Source organism: Accipiter gentilis, chromosome 32, assembly GCF_929443795.1.
Source record: "Accipiter gentilis chromosome 32, bAccGen1.1, whole genome shotgun sequence".
NCBI lineage: Eukaryota > Metazoa > Chordata > Aves > Accipitriformes > Accipitridae > Astur > Astur gentilis.
Window position 1 is genome coordinate 4,541,515 of NC_064911.1, and position 22,293 is coordinate 4,563,807.

At 45.9% G+C, this 22,293-nt stretch overlaps 1 protein-coding gene across 13 annotated transcripts in view; it reads left to right on the forward strand.

Annotated features, from left to right (window-relative positions):
- Positions 1-6,090: 6,090 nt before the first annotated feature.
- Positions 6,091-22,293, forward strand: part of SON (SON DNA and RNA binding protein) — a 41,550-nt gene continuing 25,347 nt past the window's right edge. For 4 of the 13 annotated variants that reach the window (XR_007510278.1, XM_049834907.1, XM_049834909.1 and 1 more), the window contains exons 1-3: positions 6,091-6,402; positions 8,092-8,258; positions 10,691-21,562. Coding sequence is in view for 12 of the 13 variants with exons in the window: in XM_049834907.1 (XP_049690864.1) it covers positions 6,290-6,402; positions 8,092-8,258; positions 10,691-21,562 (11,152 nt within the window). In the remaining variant the exon portion in view is untranslated. Of the gene's footprint in view, positions 6,403-7,176; positions 7,342-8,091; positions 8,259-10,690; positions 21,563-22,293 lie in introns of those variants that run through there. The other 9 variants (XM_049834908.1, XM_049834903.1, XM_049834900.1 and 6 more) reach the window with 9 other exon arrangements.

A 22,293-nucleotide genomic window follows, 5' to 3' on the forward strand; every position in this document is an offset into this window, starting at 1 on the left:
GCCTTATTACATCACCCCTAACTAAAGCAGTAAAAAGGTGCAATTAAAATAAGATCTATGCAATATAGCACAAACAGTAAAGGGTAAGACTGGTGGCAGCTCACTGCTTCGGACACTGTTTTTTGGGTTTTTTTTAAATTAAGCTCCAGTGCTGTTGGTTTTCTCTGTGCTCCATGATTGAGACCTGGGTGGACTGTGTTTTGCTTTGGTGAGCCAAATCTTGAAAATCTGTGTGAAAAAGGTGCCACAAAACAAAGTAGTTTTAAAAGATACTTTTTCATGTCTTAGTTTCATCAAAATCTGAGCTGAGAGTGGAGTGACAATGGTAACACATAAGTATATTTAAAATGTTGCACTGTGCAGCATCCAAAGTGTTTCAGTCCTTCACTAAAAGGTTTACTGCTCAAGAAGGTTTACACTGCTGCAAAAATTTACACAATGCATTAATGCTGGACCCATTCATATACCTTGTTGTCCTTGAAAGGGGATGTCGTGAATCCAGACACACTGGGTCTGGCTCTGGCTCTGGTGCTGATTTGAGCATAGTCAATTCACTGAGATTTCATAAAACTAATCTGAGGAAAAAAACACCCAAAACAATCCAAACCAGATTTCTGTAAGCTGAACTGGCTTGGAGCGCAATCAGCCAAGGTCTGAGACACTAACAGTGAATGGATGGGACAACAGAACTGAGCAGAATAATTTGAGGGCAAGACCTGCCTTTCAGGCAGCAACAATCTATTGTATCACTGCACACGTAACATCTAACCTTAGCTGCAGCCTATTTAAAAGCTGGAATACCTTAGCTTCCCAACACAGGGATTCAGGAAACCTGATGCAGGCATTCAAGTTTCTTTAGACAAAAGATATGGTCCTTGCCCAGAGCACCTTAACTCCTACCTTTCCTAGAGCTTAGGCTACAAAATGGCCCAGCAGTGACAGCACTTACCCCAAACACAAAGAACTCAAGCCCAGCGTCACCGAGAAGCTTCAAACCCACACTGCCCAGTCCCTGGAGAAGAGCTCTTATCACTTGGCTTGGTACTAAAGGAGAAGGTTCACTTTTTCTCTTGAAGTTAGGCAGGAGGAGAAGAAAAAGAAATAAAGACTCACAGGGCACAGGAAAAACACAAAACTGGGAAAGGCTGTCCAATTCGGCTGCCACCTCATTGAGTGTAGTGTTAGTTTCTAGCCCTAGCAGTCAGGACCATGTATGCGTTTTTTTTCCATAGACCTGTAATGGGATAAAAAATAGAAAGAATGGATTGGAAAAGAAGCCAAACCCTAGAACTTCCTCCTCCCAACTCCAACAGCTAGGCTGTTGCTCACCCCCTCCCAGGAACCTGCCATCGTTTACTTGGCTTTCAAACTCGCCAGCAGCCAGGTTACCTGGTCCTAAACCCCCTCAGGCTGAACCCAGCAATTCTGCTTTCTGAATTAATGCTCTCATCAGTAGGCCAAGTCATGTCTTAAGAGTCCACTGCATGTTACGAGTACACACAGCTACACTCGAGGTGAGCCCCGAGCTGGCCTTCTCGGTGAACCTCTGCCAACTGCTGGACCCTATTCAACCTTGGAGATGAACTGGAGGCTGAAACGCACAAGCTGCAGGTTCACCGACTGGTGTTTCACAATTGGCTCACGCTGCCCTTTGCCAGTGCAGTTTCCTATTGGTCCCACCAACTTCTCCACCTCCAGTCTCTCCTTCCCTCTCTCCTGTGTGTGCCAAGGGTTGTGCAGTCACTTGGATCAGGAAGACAATAATGCTGGAAAACTAACACTACAAGAGTAACCAACCCAGTAAAGTGAAAATATAAATATATATGCACATATAAAGGAAATACTTTTCCGCCAGCTTAGTGAGCTAAACTAACTCACTCAGGGATGAAGTGATCACCAGAGAGAGTACAAGCGAAGCAGCAGAAGCAGGCAGGCAGAGAGGGTGAAAAGAGCTTGGTTATGCTGCAGCAAACTGCTCATCACACCAGCTGTCCTGTGCACTGCACCCTCAGATCATCTTGACTGATCGAAAGACCATAACGCAATCGGTGGCAAACACTGCTTCACAATTTACCTTCTCACCCAACTGCTCATTCCTACCTCTTGCTCCAGCCTATTTATGGTCACAGGGTGAGTTTGATCAGAGAATCAAATGAGGGCTGGGGAGGGGAAGAGATCCGTGTCTCTATCCATGTTTTTTTCCTGTGTGGATCAGTATCCAGAGGGAATTCACCATGCAAATTGTGCAGCGGCTCTGCTGGTGCAACGGAAGGTACAAAACCAAACAGCCATGGCACCTAAACCGGCAAAATGGCCAAAATGCAATGACAGAACTGCAAGCTTAGGCTAGGGCAGCTTTAGGCTCATTCTGAAGGAAAACAGCGTGGCCTTAGAGAACTTTTAATTTCCTCAGGTTTCAATACCATCAAGAGTTGCTTAAGGAGTTCAGAGGCCTCCAGAATCAGGTAGCAATTACGATTTTCAGTTATAGCTTTGAGTTTAAATAAGCTTCTTTTGCTCATGTGTTTTATTTAGGACTAACTCCTGGCTCTTACCTGGCTATATAGCGTGGTGTATCGGATTGCTTTATAAAACAAAATAAAGCAAGAAAATCATTATTATCTGTGTGTGCACCCCTGCAGAAATCCAAGCATCACAGTGAAGGCCTGAATCAGAGCTGAGAATAAAACATTCATCTTTCATAGCCTGAATTGAGGCTCTGCAAGACAGGCAACTTGCCTCCTGGTGTGATCCTCCAAACGACTGGATTGTGCGTTTCCTAGGCAAAACATTACCTCAATTTTGGCTGCTAAAAATAAATACGATCATAAAGTTTTACAACCACCCTCAAAGTACTATATTCTGACACTTCAAAACTCTGTGTAGGAAGCTGGAAGTGCTCAGTGTCTTTCACCATTGATGCCTCAGAAGTTCCTAGGTGAGAACAAGAATGAAGGGGGGGTGGGGGAGGAATGCTTTTTTGGTATTATTATTTCAGTTATACACACAACATAGCAAAATAAGTATCAGCTCTGCTCATTGATTTCAGTGTCTACTGGATGGATTAAAAAAAAAAAAAAAAAAAAAAGAGGGCCAATGTTAAAGTTGGTAAGCCCCAACTTTGCAAACAGCAGGGCAAGAATCGAAGTGAGTCAAAGTCCAGAACAAGAGAGGTTAGAAGTTTAATATTTACTTCAAAGCAAATATTTCACCACTTTTTTCAAAGCCAAACAGAGCAAAGTAAAAAAAAAACACCCGTAGAAATAAAAGCCGTGTGCGTTTTAAAATACTTTAAAGTGCAGTACGTCTAAAACCCCTGCATATCAAGCTCCTCAGAAATCGGTCTGGGCAGGAGACGCAGTTACAACATACAAATGAACATGACAGCCGCTACCAAACAGCTCTCCACACGCCCCTTCATCGCCATAAGTGCGGGACAGAGCAGGACCCGGGCTAAACCAACGCGGCCCAGATTTCCAGGCGAGGCCTGCTCTCCGCTGCGCTCTGGCTGCAGCAGGGGCCGGCAGGAAGGCGCGGCGCCGGGCCGGGCCGGGCCAGGCCGAGCCGAGCCGCCCCGTCCCGCCATTTTACCGCGCGGCTCAGCGGGGAGCACATGGCCCCGCCGCCGCCTCGCCCCTCCCGCGCCGCCGCCAAACCCGGCCGCGGGAGGCTGGTTACGGGCAGCGACACCGACGCCGAGCGTCCCGCGGAGAGAACCCTTCTCCAGAGCGAAAGAAAAACTTACTTTCCTTCGGGGGGATTTTAAGGAGCGGAAGGCATCCTCCGCCGTGCCGCCGCCGCAAACTACAGTACCCAGGGAGCCCCGCGACATGGCGGGTCGGCCCTGGGGCGGGGGCTGGGGCCGGGAAGCGGGGCGGGCGGGAAGGAGGGAGGAAGGGGAGGAAGGAAAGGAAGGGAGGGAGGGTAATCAATGTCTCAGCTTGGAGACCCGCTAATTCGTTTTTGCACGCCAGTTCTTCAGGACTAGAAATATCTTCCGCTGGGGGCGGCTGCTGGCTGGGGAGCGTGCTGAGCCGGGCTGGGAGGGTGCTAGAGGCGGCCGAAAACCCTTATCTATATGTAGGTTATTGTTTTTACTTTATCTAGGAAGTAGAGTATTGCTCCAGAGGGTAAAGGTGATGGTTTATCAAGTTGGCTGGCTAGGACTGTGTAAAGATTGAATTTGTTTCTATGTCCTCTCAGGGGGAATGCTCCTATGTATCTTTAAGTACCAGGTAGGAGCGACTCCTTAGTTTGTACCACACTGAACTTTCTACTTTATGAAAACAAAGAGTATTGGGTGATATTTAGTCCAATTTAGCATTACAATTGGGCAACAATACTGTTAGTAAGACCAGATTTGATCCATAGTTTTGCCCCCCCCCCCCCCAGCTATAATGTGGAAACCTCACAGTTCTTTGTAAATTAGTTCATGGAATATAGATTTAATAAATACTGGTTCCATATTTGAGCACTGCTTTGACTCTTGCTTTAAAAGGGAACAGCCACATGAATAAATGCTCTAAGTACTGATGACTGCAGCAGAACTGCTACTAGTAAAGTCACATAATACTATGTTTACAAATTGAACACTAAATGTATAGGCAACAATCGCTGGTCTTGACAAGATGAAAGTAAAATATTTCATTGAATTAATCTGAAAACTACTGAACACCTAGAGCAGGAATAGTTATTTTCCTGTGGGGCTCTGGATCCTCATTTCTATGAATAGTAGTTTTTGTAGTTATTGCTTTGCCCGTGTTAATTTTTAGGGAATGAGAATGAAATACGCAGCAGGCACCGAAATCCTTCCCTGGCTTTTTTTTGTACATTTCTTCATGATTTTCCTTACATAGATGGAGACCTACACTGGCAGCGGTATCAGTGTAGTTAAGCTACTTTGAATGAATTAACTGCAGTTGAAAAGGGTCCCCTTCCTGAGGGTGGGCAGGTTTGTGGTGTGAGTTCCCCTTTGCCTGCATCAGAGGTCTGGTCCCTAACTAGAACAGCTTTTCTGCCTGAAGCCCCTAACACAGGCTAAGTAATGCCAGTCAAAGCTGCTGTTCTCTTGAGTACACCTGGGTTTTGTGGGTTTTTTTGGAAGGGGTGAGTTACCATCATATATCATGCTAAAAACCTTTGCAGCTTTGTTGTTGCGGCAAGGCGCCTACTAGCAAGCAACCTTATGCCTATGTAGAGTACTATTGCATGTTTATGGGTGAAAGCATGCCTGGTCTAGACAAGGCCATTTGCATCAGGGGAGTCTAAATATGTCTGAAATTGTTCAAGTGAAACATTTTCCATCTTTAGCTCACTGAATGCCAGAAATTACACACAGTATTCTACTGTAAGATCTAAAATACATCAATGTTGGTGTGGCATGAAAGGTACAGGTTATTTGTGAAAGGGCCTCTTTAGTATAACTGCTTTCTATTTTAAATGTAATAAATCGGCTGTGACATAAAAGTAAGCTAATTGATCCGAGCATCAGATCCGTTATTTTTCCAAAGTTAATATTAAGGCAGACTGCCTCTTGGCAATACACAGTAAAGAACAATGCTGCTTTTAAAGGGTCTTGCAAGCGATTATTGGACCACATTGAATTTGAGGCTGACATTGCAAATAAAGACCCCAGCAGCGATTAAACGGTTATAGACCTAGCTTCTGAGGCAATTTAAATTTATTTCGGGCCAACTAACCCCTCTAAGTCACTACCTCACGACACCAGAAGAAAACAGTATGGGGGGGAAGCGTCTTCCAGCTGTAGTAGGATTACTCGGTTTTACAGGACCGAGGATGACAAAGTCGCACGTGTACACATTTGTACTCGAGAACCGGTTTTGGGGCAGCACGAAGGGGGCCCCCAGGGTGGCTGTACTCGGGAGAAACTGATTTTCCAGCAAAACACCCACGGAGAAGCCGCGGCTCTGCAGGTGGGCTGAGGCCGGCGCCGGCTTTCGCTCAGGTGTCGTTTATTTATTGGCGGCGGCGTTTTCCTTCTCCTCCTTTGTTCCTTTAATTTTTCTCCCATCTCGCGGGGCGCCCGCCCGCCCGGCCCCGCAGACAGCCCCCGGAGCACATGTGCGTGTCACAGCCGGGCCGCCCGCTCTCACGGCGGAGGGGGAGGGCGCCTTTCGCATGGAGCCGCTGCTCGGTAAGTGAGGGCAGCGCAGCGCCGGGCCCTGTGATGCAGCACTCGTGTGCGGGCAGGCCCCCTTGCTAGGCGCTGCCTGCGCTCGGCACACGGGGCGGCGGAGGCGCGGGGCTTGGCCCCGCTCCATGGAGACCAATGGCATCGCTCCCACCCACCCCCACCGGCCCCGAGCCCGCCGGCACGCACAGCCGCACGCTTCAGCCCACCATGGCCCCGCCGCCGCCGCCGCCGCTCCGGCCCTCGGCGAGGTGAGTGCCGGCCGCCGGGCTTCTCCGCGGAGGCCCTGATGGCTCCGGGCCCTGCTGGCCGCCGGAGGCGGCCGCGATCGCGGTGGGGGGAGGTGGGTGCGTGTGGGGGGGTACGGGGACGGGGACAGAGACAGAGCCGCGGGGACCGGCGGTCACCGGCCACCATGGTGCCCTCCACCGACTCTCCCCTTCTTTTCCTCCCCGGTCTCCCGGGGGCTTAGGCGCAGCTTTTCGGAGTACGGGGCGCGAGAGGGGCCGAGAACGGCGGGGGGGGGGGGGGGAAGGGGGGGGGGACGTCGGTGTGGGGGCAGAACGGCAGTTAACGGTTTCATCTGGGGGGGGGGGGAGGGGGGCAGGGCGGCCCGCCGGGGTTTTGCCGGTCGCGGGGGAGGGAGGGGGAGGGGGGGCGCGGGGGGGGGGGGGGGGGGGGCGGCCGCCGGCAGGCGCGCGGCCGCCTGCTCGTGGGCGCGCGGCCGGTGGGGTGGGGGCGAGTGCAACAACATGGCGGCGCGGCGCGCTCCTGCGGGGGGAGGGGGAACGCCGAACTTCTCCGAGACACGAGACACCCCCCCCACCCCCCCCGGAAGCTAGACGGGGCTGGCGCTCTATGGCTTTTGCTCAGCGCTAGAGCGGCCGTCCGGAGGCCCGGGTTGCGCGCTGCCCCCCCCCCCCCCCGCTACGTCATCCGTTAGAAGGCAGCCAATCGCGAGAGGACGTATAGCGAGGACGTCAGCGAGTGCCCTCGGCCTCCAGTTGCGGCGGTGCCTTGTGGGATATTGGAGGCCTCGCGTCTCGGCAGGAAGGAAAGCGGGGCGCGGGGGGGAGGGGGAGGCGGTGCGGTAGGGCTGTCATGGCGACTAATATCGAGCAGATCTTTCGGTCCTTTGTGGTTAGCAAATTCCGGGAGATCCAGGAAGAACAGCAGCAGCAGCACGGCGGGTAATGAGCCTGTCCGGGGCGGCGGGGGAGGCGACGCAGCCGCGTCCGCGCTGGCGCCGGGGCCTAACGCGGGGCGAGGAGGGGTGTGTTGGAGGAAGGGAAGTGCGCGGTCCGCCCGCCCCCGGGACTGAGGGAGATGGGCCGGGGCCTAGGGCTCTTGCGGGTCGTTTCGGCGTCAACATGGTTGGGGCCCGGGGGCTCGCGCCCTTCCGAGCGCCCTGAGCGAAAACACGGGGGGGGGGGGGGGGGGGGCGGGGGGCGGGCGTACGCGTTGTCTCCTGGCGAACGCGCACCCGTTTTCACTTACGGGTTTTGGGTCCTGGTCTCTGGTGTCGGGGCGAGCGTCTGTACGATTTGTCTTACTGATCTTACCACGTTTCAGCTCGCCTAGTTTTTCCCAGCCTTGTCTCGCAAAGCAAGCAAAATCTACTGGAAAAGAGTGAGCGATGGGTGCTTATTTTGTGAGGGGAGCCTGTGCAAGTTCTTACATAAAGCTCGGGGACTGTGGCATATTAGAGAACATGATTTCCTCCCTTGTGCCTAATACTCGGTTGTCACAACGTGTTCTGTTGTGAATAAATGAAAGTAAATCAAAAGGTAGATGTTCCACTAAAGGCATGGCTTCTTCAGGAGGCTAAAATACTGTTTTGAAGGGTTGAGTATAATAAATGCTTATGAATTAAAAAAAAAAAAAAAAGGACAAAAAAGGCTCAAAATTGCTTGTATTATGTTGATATTTTTTTTGGTTAGTGGAAAGGTAGAAGGCCAGCCCAATGGTGACACAATCCCAGCTGAGCAAGCCAACCCTTCAGATGACACAGTTGCTGGTGCTGGGAGTCGTCAGAATGATCAGATAGTGCAGAAAATAGAGGAAGTGCTCTCTGGAGCCCTTGATACAGAGCTGCAGTGCAAATCAGGTAAATGAAATCACATTTGGCAAATATGTTCTTGTTTAAGAAGGTTGTCATAGTGCTTAAAATTGAATCAGTTTTACAGAGATGAAAAAGTACTTTTCGGTACTGCTCCTTTGAGCTTCATCTGACAAGTTGTATGTTTATTGTAATGTTTGTTAAGTATTTTTTTTTGTCTACTGTGATTTACAACCATAGATGGACAGAGAAGTACATAATTTAAAAACTGAAGCTGGGTTATTATATGAAAGCATTACTTAGTGTGCGAAAAAGTTATTTTTTTTTCTCCATCACGATAGTGCTAAAACGTATAAATAATATCCATACATGTAATTGTGCTTTGTTTTGTATATACCTACTTCAGGGTCTCAATGAGCAGTTCTTACTAACAAAGCTGGTACTGATGGATAGAAGCATTGTTGTGTTGTTTTGGATTGGTTTCAAGTATTATTTCTAAAAATAATTTATTAGAATTCAGAACTGTACGATTAACTGTTCTGTCAGTAAGATGCTTTGTTGTTTTAAAGTGAATAATGCACTTATCTTCAAAATGTAGATACTCAGATTGCAATCTTCCAAAGGTTAAGAAATTTTTATGTAGCAATCTCATAACTTCAATAAATTACTGGATTTATTATGCCAAAAAGTTGCATATGAGTATCCCTTCTCATGGGACTAGTTCTTTCTGTAAAATTTCAGAATTGGAAGGGTTATTGAGATGAAGGCTCTAGTTATTGCACTTCTAATTTTTTGGAGTTGAAACATAGGTGACTGCTATGTGCTTGGTAAGTATAGTTCCAGGGTGATTTTTTTTTTTTTTTCTTTTTTTAAGAGGCAGCATAGAAAATTGTTTATTTCAGAGACTCTGTTAGCAAGGTTTTGGAACTGCTTTTTCTTTCTTTTATGCACAGTGGCTTGTTTACCTTGAGCATTTTCAGTAGTCTTTCACTTATGCTGTACAGGCAGCACTTTAGGCTGGCATCTGTTTTGTTTTTTTTTTTTTTTTTGTCGTTGTTATATTTTTGTTCTTCTGTCATGGAAGAATGAGGCAAGCTAACATGGTAATAAATGAGACGTATTAACCTGGAAGTTAATAAACTTAACCTATGGTAAACGTTCACACTGTTCATAACTGAAAAGAAGTTAATGTTGCTGTTGAACAACAGATTATCTGAAAAGGCTGTGTAGAAAAGGTCATTTAACTCTGCTTTGTTGTTCTTTTTCATTGCATTTACAACAATGTTGGTGGAAGTGCTATTGTTCATTAAGCTGTTTATTCCGTAAAAATGTGTGTGCTTAGAACTACCTGAGATACTTGTTTATGGAATCTCAAGTAATGTTTATATAATAGTATGGCAATTGCCAACAGTTTTTGAATGATTTTGCATTGTTCACTTGAAACAGTATGCTTTGTAGTCACAGTCAGATTTTAATTGGAGAATCCATATTACTGCACTGGCCAGTATAAAAACAATCATTGAATATAACATGCCAAAAGACTTGAATATATATCTCATCTTTAACAGAAATTATAACAAGTTGCCTTTGATACAAGTGCCTTTCTCATGAAAACATGGCACTATGTCCAGAGAAGGGTAAGAACTTAACACAGGTTGAATTTGGAGGGAAATCAGGTATAGAATTAAAAGAAGGTGATCGAAACCTCAGTCTTCCTCTTTTCTTTCCCCCTCAAGCCATTGTTTGTCCCTGCAGTCACCTGAATTTATTAGTTACTTTACTGTTTGAATCAAAAGCTCTATTAGGTACTTGCAGGTTTGCAGTTCCTTGTGGCAGCTGCACTCAAGTCTGAGTAGCTGGTTGCCTGCAGTGCCTTAAAGCTTGTTTGGGATTGGGGAAGCAGATGCTGTTTCTCCAAATTTGTTTGAAGAACTTAGTGAGGAACTTAATCAGTAAATATGTTTAGATAATTTCTAACACACTAGTAATAAGGGGCTCGCTCACAAATTAAAGCATAATAGAGGATAACAGGCCAGCCACATGTTATACAATAAGCGTACCATCACTTAGATAATTTGTCTGGAAAATGGGAGTTCTTGTTTCACTTCCATGCGCAGTTTGGTGTGGTTTAAAAGCACATCTCCAGCCTCCTGGAAGAATGCACTGCCCAGTTGAATATAGGTGGAAGCATATCCAACTCTTGGTAAGAGTCATGTTCCCACTGGAACGGTGTTGGTGACCAAGAAGATAACTTTTTGAAAGAAGAATTAGTTATTTTTACTTAAAGTGACCCCTGAGAGGAAGGGTAAGAGGGCTGAAAAGGGAGTGTGTGCTATTTATGTATAGTAGTTCAGTGAAGAAGGCATGGGTTTCAAGTTTAAATTTTTTGTACCTCTGTCCAGGTACTTGGTCACTAGTCTGAAAGAATATTTACAATGTAGTCTTAGTAACATTTACAAGGAAAATATTGTTTTTTCTAGATGTAGACAAAAATACTGTGAAACATAGTACTCAGTCTACAAAAAGAAGCTCTACTGCTGAAGATGAAATTCCTAGGAAAAAATCAAAAAAGAACAAGAAACACAAAAGCAAGAAGAAGAAGAAAAAGAAGAAGAAAAGGAAGAAAGAGAAAAAGCATAAAAAACAGCCAAAGGAGTCAAAGTTGAGTACACGTCATGGAGAACATCCAGACTTGCAGCCTGCTTCTCACTTGATGCCAGAGAAATCAAGCTCCAAATTGAGTGTTCAGCATGGAGGATTTGGAGATGCAAATCTGGCTGTCCACTTGCAGCCAGAAGAACTGCGCTTAAAAGCAAGTGAGGAGCTTGATAGACAAGCTTTAGGACTTGTTTCTCATTCAAGAACTGATTCTCAGCAATCTACAGAAAATCTTGGAAGTGAGAAGGGAACTTTGTATGCAGCAAATCCTCCATTTAATTTAGAAGGCAGTCAAGCTGATATTCAAGAAAATACTAGTATAACTCAAATTTGCACTAGAGAAGAACAAATTAAACAGTCATATGAAAATATTTATCCTATAGCTATTACTGCAAGTGAAAAGGGTGTTCTTGTTGATACTGGAAATGATACTTCGTCTAGCATCCCATCTGGAGTTGCCAGTACTGAAATTCAGAAAGATTCAGCAGCTTCAGAGGCAATAGAAGCACTAAAAGGTTCAGAAGTTATTCTGAAATCTAAAGGCACTGGGGAAGCTTTGGATATAGTTCTTGAGTCTGAGACCATGGAGGTGTTGAAATATTCAGAAGCATCTCTACAATCTGTGGCACAGGGGGGAGCAAAAGGGTTAGAAGCAACTTCAGAATCTGTGTCTTTGGCGAGTGATGTGACAACAATTCCTAAATCTGCAAGTCAGGCAGATCTGAATACTGTGAAGGTAGCTCACGTGTCTGTGGCCATGGAAGAAGTGAAAATTCCAGAAGCAACTGAAAAATCTCTGCATATGGGAAATGTGAAAAATATGGAAAGATCTTTGGAATTAGGGGGTGTGAGCAGAACTTTGGAGCCAGCCCTGAAGCCCTCAATTATATCTGATAATTTGAGAGTGACACAGTGCAGCCCCATGGAGGGTTCAAGTGTCTTGAAGGCAGATGTGTCTTTGCAACATCCTTTTAAAATATCTGCACTGACTGCTGGGACCCAGGTGGAAATAAAAAGTGCCAAAATACCCCTGGGACCAGGAACTGTTACAAAAGTGAAGGATATTGAACCAGCTAGAAGCTCTGCACATACGGAAAATGTGAAAGCTGTGGAAGAAGCTCTGCAGCCAACTGCTGTAGTAAAGCCCAAAACTTTGGAAACAATCATGGAACCTGTGGGTGTTCCAGCAAAAGATGTCAAAGCAGCTCAAGAATGTTTGCAGGCTGAAGTAGTCAAAGATGTGGAAGGTACCACTGTTCCTGGAACAGTGCTGAATGCATCAGGAGTGTTCCTACAACCTAAAGTCTTGACAGAAACAAGAAGTGTGGATAGAACCCAGCAATCTGTACTCCCAGCAGAATTGACAGATGCGAATGTGGTTTCAGAGGCAAAAGGTTTAAGAGCAACTTTAGAACCCGTAGCAGTTGTGCAGACCTTCATTCCCCAAACAACTCCAGAAATCCAGATGGCAGAGGGTTTTAAAGGTCCACAAGTTGCAGCACTAACAGGAGTAAAAGCTCGAGAAACAAGTCAAGCTACTCTGCAACTTGAAAATACTAATGCTTCAAAAATTTCAGAATCTACTCTCAAGCCTGTAGCTGTAACAGAGACAAAAGATTTAGAAGGTACTTCATTATTGAGACAACCAGAGGAGCTGAGAGAATCAAGATCTGAGAGTGAATCAAGTGTGAGAGGTTTGGAAGCAACTCCCCTGTCTTTACAGAAAGAAGACATGAAAGGTCCAGCAGGAGTCCTAAGGCCAATGGCTGTGGTGGAAACAAAAACTTTGAAAACAGCTTCACTGTCTTTGCAAATGGAAGATGTGAAGGCTTCAGAAGAAGCTGTGCATTGTGGTACTGTGGCCAGAGGTTTAGCAGCAACACTAGATTCAACAGCAGTGTCAAAACGTTCAGAAGTAAATCTAGATAGTATGGCAGGAGTGGAAGCAGGCTCAGATGCTGGTCTCCTAGCTATGAAAGTTGGATCTGTGAGACCAGTGAAAAGTTTAGAAACAACTATAGGACCTGTAGCAGAGACAGAAAGGAAGGATTCAGAAGCAGACCGGGACAGAGCAGGGACAGAGATGAAGACATCTTCATCACACCTGCACATGAAAGGTGTGAGAGATTTAGGAGATCCAGCATCTGTAGGTATGGCAAAGATACAAGCTTTGGAAGCAGTCTTGCAGCCTGGAACCCTTGCAGTGGCAAGGGGCTTAGGAGAAAATGTGTGTTCTGAAGCCAATATGGGTAGCAAAGTCTTGCAAGCAAGTCCAGGACTTCCTGCCTTAGAAGAAAGGTCAGAAAGGACTCCTGAACCTGTGGTTGCATGTGTAAGCATGGAACCAGTTAGAGAGTCTGAGGCATTAGCGGGAATGATGCAGTTGAAAACCACAGCAGAGAGAGAACAAAAACATGCAGAAACAGTTGCAGAACCTCTTGGTGCAAGCAGAACAACGAGTTCCATCATTTCACAGTCTCAGGTCATGACACATACAAGAACCTCACAAATTGAGGTGGTAGCGGACATAAAGGATTCTGAACTAGCCACCAGTTCTGCCACAGTAGAAATGAGAGGTTTAGACAACTTATCGGAAGTTGAGGCAGTTGCAGAGGTAAAAGATGTGGAAGCAAGATCAAAAATTTCACACTTAACACAGATGAAAAATTTGGAAATGATTGTAGGATCTGAAACAAGGACCCTAATGCAAGGCTTGGGAAGGACATTGGCATCTGAGTTGGTTAGAGAAATGAGGTGTTCTGAAGTTTCTCCAGAAGATCCGAACAAAGCAAAGGCAATGAGCAAAGAAGCAATACTAGAACCTGTGCAAACAGTGACGATGCAGACTTCAGAAACAAGTTCAAAATCTGTACAGGAACAAATAGTAGGTCATTCAGAAGCAATATTGGATTCTTTGCCCAGAGTGGAGGAAAAAACAATGGCATCAGAAATAGTGACAGAAGTGAGAAACTTGAAAGGAACTTTGGAATCTAAGATTTTGACAGATGTGAGAACTCAGGGACCTACTGTAGAATATATAATTGCAACAAGAAGGACAAGCGCAAAAAAAAATGAGCCCTCTCTTACAACTGTAAAAGATTTGGAAGAAGCTTCAGAAACGGAGAAAGAAATGAAAGCAAAATATTTGGAGCCAGCATCAGAAGCTAGAGAAGTGAGGTTGTTGGAAAGCATGAAAGAGTCTGCAACAGTAGAGATGAAAGGTTCTGAAACAGTCGCAGAACCTGAGGTACACATGGATATCCAAAGTTTGGAAACTTCCCAAAAATCTGGAAATGTGGGGGCAATAAATGTTTTAGAGGATGCTTCAGAAGCCGTTCCAGAATCTTCGCACACTGAAAAACAAGAACATCTGCAAGCAGCTCTAGAAGCAAAACCTGCTGCAGAATGGAAGAGTACAGAAGAGACTCCAGAAATCTTGAGTGCTGCTGAAATGAAATCTTGTGAAGCAGTTCCTAAGCCAGGGGACATGAAAGATCTGGAAACAACATTGGAACATGAAGTGACAGCAGAAGTACAATATGCAGAAGGGGTGCAGAGTCAACAAATGGAGGATGTGGCAGTTCCAGGTCAGCCTCAGGAATGTGAGATACTGGTTGAGAAGAAAGATGCAGAGCAAGCTCGAGCATCTGAGCCTTTAATAGCAGAAACAGTTTTTAGTTCTTCACATGCAGCAGATGAAAAAGATTCAGTAGGGACTCCTGAATCTGAAATAATCAGAGACACAAAACAGTTGGAATCGGCTCCAGCTCATGTGGCAGAAACAAAAGATTTGGAAACAGCTCCTCTTTCTGAGACTGTTGTAGAGCTGAAAGATGCAGAAGCAGCTGTGGGGTTGGAGGCAGAGACAAAAGATGTGGAAGCAGTTCCAGTACCCGAGACTGTTACAGAAGCAGTTCCAGTACTTGCAGAAGAGGCAAACCAGTCAGAAGTCATTACACAGGCTGAGGCTGTCAAAGAAGCAACTCCAGAACAGGAGTCAGAGAAAAGAGATTCAGAAACATCTGATGTGCAACCTGATGTGGCAGCACGAATGAGGGAGACTCTGATGAGACTTGAGAAAGTTATTGAAAAAAGTAGCCATAGAAGCAGTGATAAAAAACATGATGCAAAGAAACAAAAAAGGAGTCGCTCCAAGTCTCAGTCCAGGTCTAGGAAGCGGAAGAAAAAATCAAGGTCACGTTCTACTTCCAGGCGTTTGACCTCTAAAAGAGCACGTTCTAGGAGCAGAAACTATTCAGATTCCAGAAAAAAGCATTCCAAATCTAGGTCCCGATCTGTGGAGAAGAGAGAGAGAAGAGTGTCTTCCCGGAGGTCCAGGCGCAGGCGTTCCAGGTCGTCTGACCGCTACAGGTCTAAATCCAGATCAGCAGAAAAGAGAGGGAGCAGATTGTCCTCTGGGAGGTCCAGACGTAGGCGTTCCAGGTCGTCTGACCACTACAGGTCTAAATCCAGATCGGTGGAAAAGCGACTGTCCTCCCGAAGGTCCAGACGTAGACGTTCCAGGTCTTCTGACCGGTACAGATCTAAGTCCAGGTCAGTGGAAAAGCGATTGTCCTCTCGAAGGTCTGGACGCAGACGTTCCAGGTCTTCTGACCGTTACAGGTCTAAATCCAGATCGGTGGAAAAGCGACTGTCCTCTCGAAGGTCTGGGCGCAGACGTTCCAGGTCTTCTGACCGTTACAGGTCTAAGTCCAGGTCAGTGGAAAAGCGACTGTCCTCTCGAAGGTCTGGGCGCAGACGTTCCAGGTCTTCTGACCGTTACAGGTCTAAGTCCAGGTCAGTGGAAAAGCGACTGTCCTCTCGAAGGTCTGGGCGCAGACGTTCCAGGTCTTCTGACCACTACAGGTCTAAATCACGGTCAGTGGAAAAGAGAGGGAGCCGGTTGTCCTCCTGGAGATCCCGCCGTAGACGTTCCAGGTCTTCTGACCGTTCTAAATCTAGATCCAGGTCTTCAGAAAAGAGGGGAGGCAAAGAATACTCATGGAGGTTCAGACATAGAGGGTCTGGTTCCTCTGATCGCTCGAAATCTAGGTCAAGATCTGTTGAGAAGAGAGGTCGGAAGGCATCTCTACGGAGGTCTAAACGTCAACGCTCGAAGTCCTCTGACCGTTACAAGTCTAGATCCAGATCAGTAGAAAAAAGAGATCGAAAGCAATCATCAAGGAAGTCTAAACGTCAGCGCTCGAAGTCCTCTGACCGTTACAAGTCTAGATCCAAATCGGTGGAAAAAAAGAAGGAGTCCTCACGAAAATCTAAGCGTCGCCGCTCAAAATCTTCTGAACGTTACAAGTCTAGGTCTAGGTCTGTTGAAAAAAAGCGCAAGGAATCTTCAAAAAAATCCAAACGGAAACGTTCCAAGTCCTCTGATAGTGTTAAGTCAAGGTCCAAATCTATAGAAAAAAGAGAAAGTAAGTTATCCTCAGTAAAGAGCAGTAGCAAGCGTGTGGAATCTTCTGACCTTCAGGAGTCAACCAAAAGTCTTGAAAAAGTAGAAGTTCCTGAATCTTCTTTTGCAAGTGAAGGCAGCTCCTCCAAATCCTCTAATGGTCCCACGTCAGTAGCTTTGTCTGTTGAAAGAATAAATGGCCCAGAGCTGCCACCAGCATCCGAAAGTGGATTTTCCAAAACTTCTGATAGTCTTGAGAAAAGCTCCTCATCTGTTGAAAAAACAGCGGCTCTGCAGCCTTCTGTGATGTCTGAATTTGATAGCTCCAAAACCCCAGATGACCAGGAATTGACATCCATGCCTGTGGAAAAAACACAGGTTTCAGATCTTTCTATGACATCTGAAAATGGATCAGCTGAAAAAGCAGTGGCTCTGGAGTCTTCATCACTACCTGAACTTTCATACTCCACATCCAAGTCAAGCTCTTCATCTCTTGAAAAAAGGGGAGATGCAGAAACTTCTTCGGTTACAGCATTTCAGCTGTCCGCATCCCATGAAGATGAGTCGAGATCTACCTCTCTCAGAGAAACAGAGGGTCCAGAGCCTCTTCTGACACTTGAAAGCGGATGCTCTGTATCTTCTGATGATTACAAGACAATGTCTTCATCCTCTGGAAAAATGGAGGTTCAGGGGTCTTCTCTGATGTCTGAAAGTGTACTCTCTGGGTTGTCTGATGGTCATGAATTGAGACATATCCCTGCTGAAAAAACAGAGCTTCAGAAGTTTTTGCAAGTATCTGAAAGTGAATCGTCCAAGTTGGCTGACAGCACTGAGTCAAGGTCACTATCTTTTGAAACAGCAGAGGCTCAAAAATCTTTTCTAGCACCTGAAGCTACATGCTCTGTGTTCCCTGATGTCTGCGAGTCAGCCTCCTTGCCTATTGAAAAGGGCCAGGTGAAGGAGTCTTCTCTGGCTTCTGACAGTGGATGCTTCAAGTCTCCTGATGGACGTGAATCAGGATCCAGGTTTGCTGCACAAATAGAGGAGCTTCCATTGATATCTGAAGGTGGGTCCTTCAAATCACCTGATGGAAATGAACGAAGATCTGTATCTGTTGAAAAAGTCAAGGCTCCAGATGTTTCCCTGACATCTGAGTGTGGTCCTGTTGAGATGTCGGATGACCTCATTTCAGTATCATCTTTTGAAAAGATGCAGGAAGTTGTACTGACAACTGTAGGACAAAGCTGCAAGTCTTCCGAAGTTCATGAGTCCAGATCATCTGTTGACAAAGATTTAGACGGTCCGACACTTCCACAAGTACTTGAAATTGACTGCTCTGAATCTTCTGAAATGCATGAATCAAGATACCTGCCTGCTGGAAAGATAGAGGGTACAGGATCTTTCTTGATGTCTAAAAGTGGAATTCTTGTGTGCCATGATGGCCATAAATCAAAACACAATTACTTTGAGAAAACAGAAGGTGTAGAAATGTCATTGGCATCTGAGCTTAGGTGTTCTGTCTTCCCTGAAGGCTATGAATTGACAGCCACTGCAGTTGAAAAAATGGAGATACAGAAGCCTTCTCTCCCACCGGAAAGTGGATTCTCCAAGTCTGCTGATGTTTGTGAATCAGTAAGCACAACTCCTGAAAAACTACAGCCCCCAGTGACTTCTCTGACATCTGAAAGTGGGTTTTTCCTGTTGCCTGATAGTCATGAATTGAGACCGATCCCTGCTGAAAAAGTAGAGGTGCGAAAGTTGTCTGAACTGAAATGCATTGCATCCCCTGATGGTCACAAGTTGAGATCTGCCCTTGATGAAGTACAGGTGCAGGAGCCACCTCTGATACTGGAAAGCAGATGTGCTGTTTCCTCTGATGGTCTTGAGTTGACATCCACCACTTTTGAAAAAGTTGAGCTAGAGGAGCCTTCTCAAATGTCTGAAAACGAATATACAATAGGGTTTGATGGCCCGGAGTTGACATCAACCCCTGCTGAAAAAACAGAGATGCGGGAACTTTATCGGATGTCTGAAGAAAGATGTTCAGTGTCCATTGAGAGCCAGGAGTTGCAGTCATTCCCTATTGAAAAGATAGAAGTGCAAGAGCCTGCTCTGACATCTGAAAATGAATATGCTGTATCTTGGGAGGGCCAGGAGTTGAGATCTAGCTCTCCTGAAAAAGTAGAGATGCAGGAGGCTTCTGTAGTACCTGACAATGAATATGCTCTGTCTTCTGAAGATCATGAATTGTCATCTTCTCTTGCTGAAAAAACAGAGGTACAGGACTGTTCTCTGCTGTCTGAAAATGAATATGCTGTATCTCCTGAGGGCCAGGAGATGACAGCCAGTCCTGCTGAAAAAGAGGTACAGGAGCGTTCTCTGACATCGGACAGGGAATATACTATCTTCCCTGAAGGTCAAGGATTACAGTCTACCTTTGCTGAAAAAACAGTGGTGCAGGAGCCTTCGCTAATATCAGACAGACAATATGCTGTCCATGAAGGGCAGGAGTTCCTCTCTGCTCTTACTGAAAAAACAGAGGTGCAGGAGTGTTCTTTGCTGTCTGAAAATGAGTATGACGTATCCCCTGAAGGCCGTGATTTAGGATCCAGTCCTGTTGAAAAAGAAGAAATGGAGGAACCTTCTGAAACATCTGAAAGTGAAAGTTCAATGTCCACTGATAGCCAGGAGTTGCAGTCTACTGCTGTTGGAAAAACAGAGGTGCAGGAGTTGTCTTTGTCTGAAGGTGAATGTGCCATGTCCCCTGAAGGTCAGGAGCTGCAGTCTAGCCCTGCTGAAAAAGTAGAGACTAAAGAACCTTCTCTGACATTTGAAAATGAACATGCTGTGTCCCCTGAAGAGTATGAATCACGATTGACTCATGCTGAGAAAACAGAGGATGTGGATTCTTCTTTGACATCTGAAAATGACCATCTTTTGTCTTTCGAGAGCCAGGAGATAAGGTTCACCCCTGTTCAGAAAGCAGATGTGCGGGAGCTTTCTCCAACACCTGAAAACGAACATGCGGTGTCTCCTGATGGCCCGGAGTTGAGCTTGCCCACTGTTGGAAAAGTAGGTGGTCTCGAACCTTTGACACTAAACAATAGAGCCTCCATGTCTCCTGATGACAATGAATTGAAATCCATCCCTGTTGAAAAATCGGATGATGCAATACCTTCTTTAATGCCCGAAAGTGTGTGCTCCATGTCCCCTGATGGCTACAGTGTGAAGTCTGGCCCTGGTGAAGAAACGGGGGATCTAGAGCCGTCTTTGATATCTGAACGTAGACATTCCACATCCTCATATCAGGAAGGTCATGAGCTGAGATCTCCTATGGAGGAAGAGGGTCTAGAGTCCTCTTTGACTTCTGAACATAGACGATCTGTGTCCCCCGAGGGCCATGACCGGAAATCTACCATAGATGAAGAAATGGATGATCTGGAGCGCTCTTTGACATCTGAACATAGGCGCTCCACGTCCCCTGATGAGCATGAGTCAAGATCTAGCATTGGTGAAGAAGCAGAGTATTTGGAGCAGCCTTTGACAATGGAACGTAGATGCTCTGTGTCTTCTGATGAGCATGAGTCAAGGTCTACCATGGGGGAAGAGGTAGAGGATGCAGAACCCTCCTTGACAGCTGAACGAAGAGACTCCACATCCTCTGATGAGCATGAGTCGAGGTCTACTACTGGTGAAGATATAGAAGATGGGGAACCCTCCTTGATAGCCGAACGTAGGCAGTCCACATCGTCAGATGACCATGAATCAAGGTCTACAACTGGTGAAGAAACAGAGGATTTGGAACCTTCTTTGACAGCTGAACATAGACGCTCCATGTCTCCTGATGGACATGAGTCAAGGTCAACCACTGGTGAAGAAGGAGAGGACCAGGAACTCTCCTTAACAGCTGAACGTAGACACTCCACATCCTCAGACGAACATGAGTCGAGGTCTACCGCTGGTGAAGATGTGGAGGATATGGAACCCTCCTTGACAGCTGAACGAAGAGATTCCACATCATCAGATGAGCGTGAGTCAAGGTCTACCACCGGTGAAGAAGTAGAGGATATGGAACCCTCTTTGACAACTGAACATAGACGTTCCACATCCCCTGATGGGCGTGAATCAAGGTCTACCACTGGTGAAGAAGTAGATGATGTGGAACCCTCCTTGACAGCTGAACGAAGAGATTCCACATCGTCAGATGATCATGAGTCAAGGTCTACCACTGCTGAAGAGGGTGAGGATGTGGAACCCTCTTTGGCAGATGAAGATAAACAGGATTCCATGCCTCTTGAGAGGCTGGAGGAACAGGACTCTTCCTTTATACCTGAAAGTAGGCGTTCTGAGTCTTCTGAACGTGAAAAATCTAGATCCAAATCTGTTGATAAAATATCTGACAAAGAGTCTTCACGAAGATCTATAAGCAGACGCTCAACATCTACTCGCCAAAAGAGTCGATCCACATCTGTTGAAAAAGCAACAGACAAAGAGTCTTCACGGAGATCTAGACGTAGACGTTCCAGGTCTGCTGCTCGCCAGAAGAGTAGATCCACATCAGTTGAAAAAGCAGCAGACAAAGAATCTTCACGGAGGTCTAGACGTAGACGCTCCAGGTCCACTGCTCGCCAAAGGAGTCGATCAACATCTGTTGAAAAAGCAGCAGACAAAGAATCTTCACGGAGGTCTAGACGTAGACGCTCCAGGTCCACTGCTCACCAAAGGAGTCGCTCCAAATCTGTTGAGAAAACAGCAGACAAAGAATCTTCACGGAGGTCTAGAAGTAGGCGCTCCAGGTCTTCTCAGCGCAGATCCCAGAGATATGATACAGAATCTCGCTCTAGACGGAATCGCTCCAGATCAGTAACACGGAGAAGAGCATCAAGATCAAAATCTAATCGTCGCTCTCGGTCTAGTTCGTTGTCACGTTCAAGGCACAGAAGGAGGAGTAGATCAAGGTCAGCATCAAGAAGGCGGCGTTCTTTATCAAGAGACAGGCGTAAGAGATCTCAGAGAAATAGATCAAGATCTACTGACAGAAGAAGAAGAAGATCAGATTCAAGAGATCGTAGAATATCACTCAGATTACGGAGCAGGAGTCGAACACCTATTCGTCAAAGGCGATCAAGGTCAAGAGGAAGAAGACGGAGCTCTAGTAGGTCACCAATTCGACTACGGCGATCACGATCTTCAGGGAGAAGAAGATACAGCAGATCACCTGATCGTCGTAGGTCGAGGTCATCAGAACGATTTTCAAGCAGGTCACCTAAACGTCTTACAGACTTGGGTAAGTGATAATTTTATGTTCAGTAGTTCCATGGTTAGGTGATACTGTGTTCATTTACATAGTCTTTTAACATATCTCTGTAGCATTCATAAGGGATTTCTTGGAAGTCCTTTTGGGCATTACTTTTAGGCAGTGACTTCGAGCAGGAACTTTTATGTTGGAGCTGGATCAATGTTTATTATTTGGATTAAAGTATTTAGAGCAAGTTATATCTTGGTTATAGAGCTTTTATACAAAGGTAGTCTGCAGTCTTGAGGAGCACTGTTTGCTGTAGTAGTTAGTAAAGGTCAAGTACTCTGTAAGAAACGTATGGTTTTCTAGTTTTTACGAGCAAATTGGGTATGAAAGAACATTTGAAAGTAAGTGGCAGATGGAGACTTCTCAGTTCTGTTGTCAGCTGTAATGCTTATTTATATGTTTCCATTACTCTCTCTTGCTTCTTTCCCATCTTAAGAATTTAATGGGAAGGGAGACTCGTTTCTGAAAAGATTCCCAGACCCAGCTGATTGGAAAATAGAAAATCCTGATGAACTGCATCTTTTCTTGATGACTGGAGAAAGAGGGGCCTTGTAGTTTCCTTAGGTAGTAAGTTACATAAGAAGAAAGAATGTTTTAATTTTGAGAGATGAGCTCTTGTACAGTGTGTGAGGAAGCCTCCTTTTGTGGACCTCAGGTCTGATCCTTAGTTCTGTCTCAGAAGGGCTTCCATGGCAACTTTATACCAGAGAAGT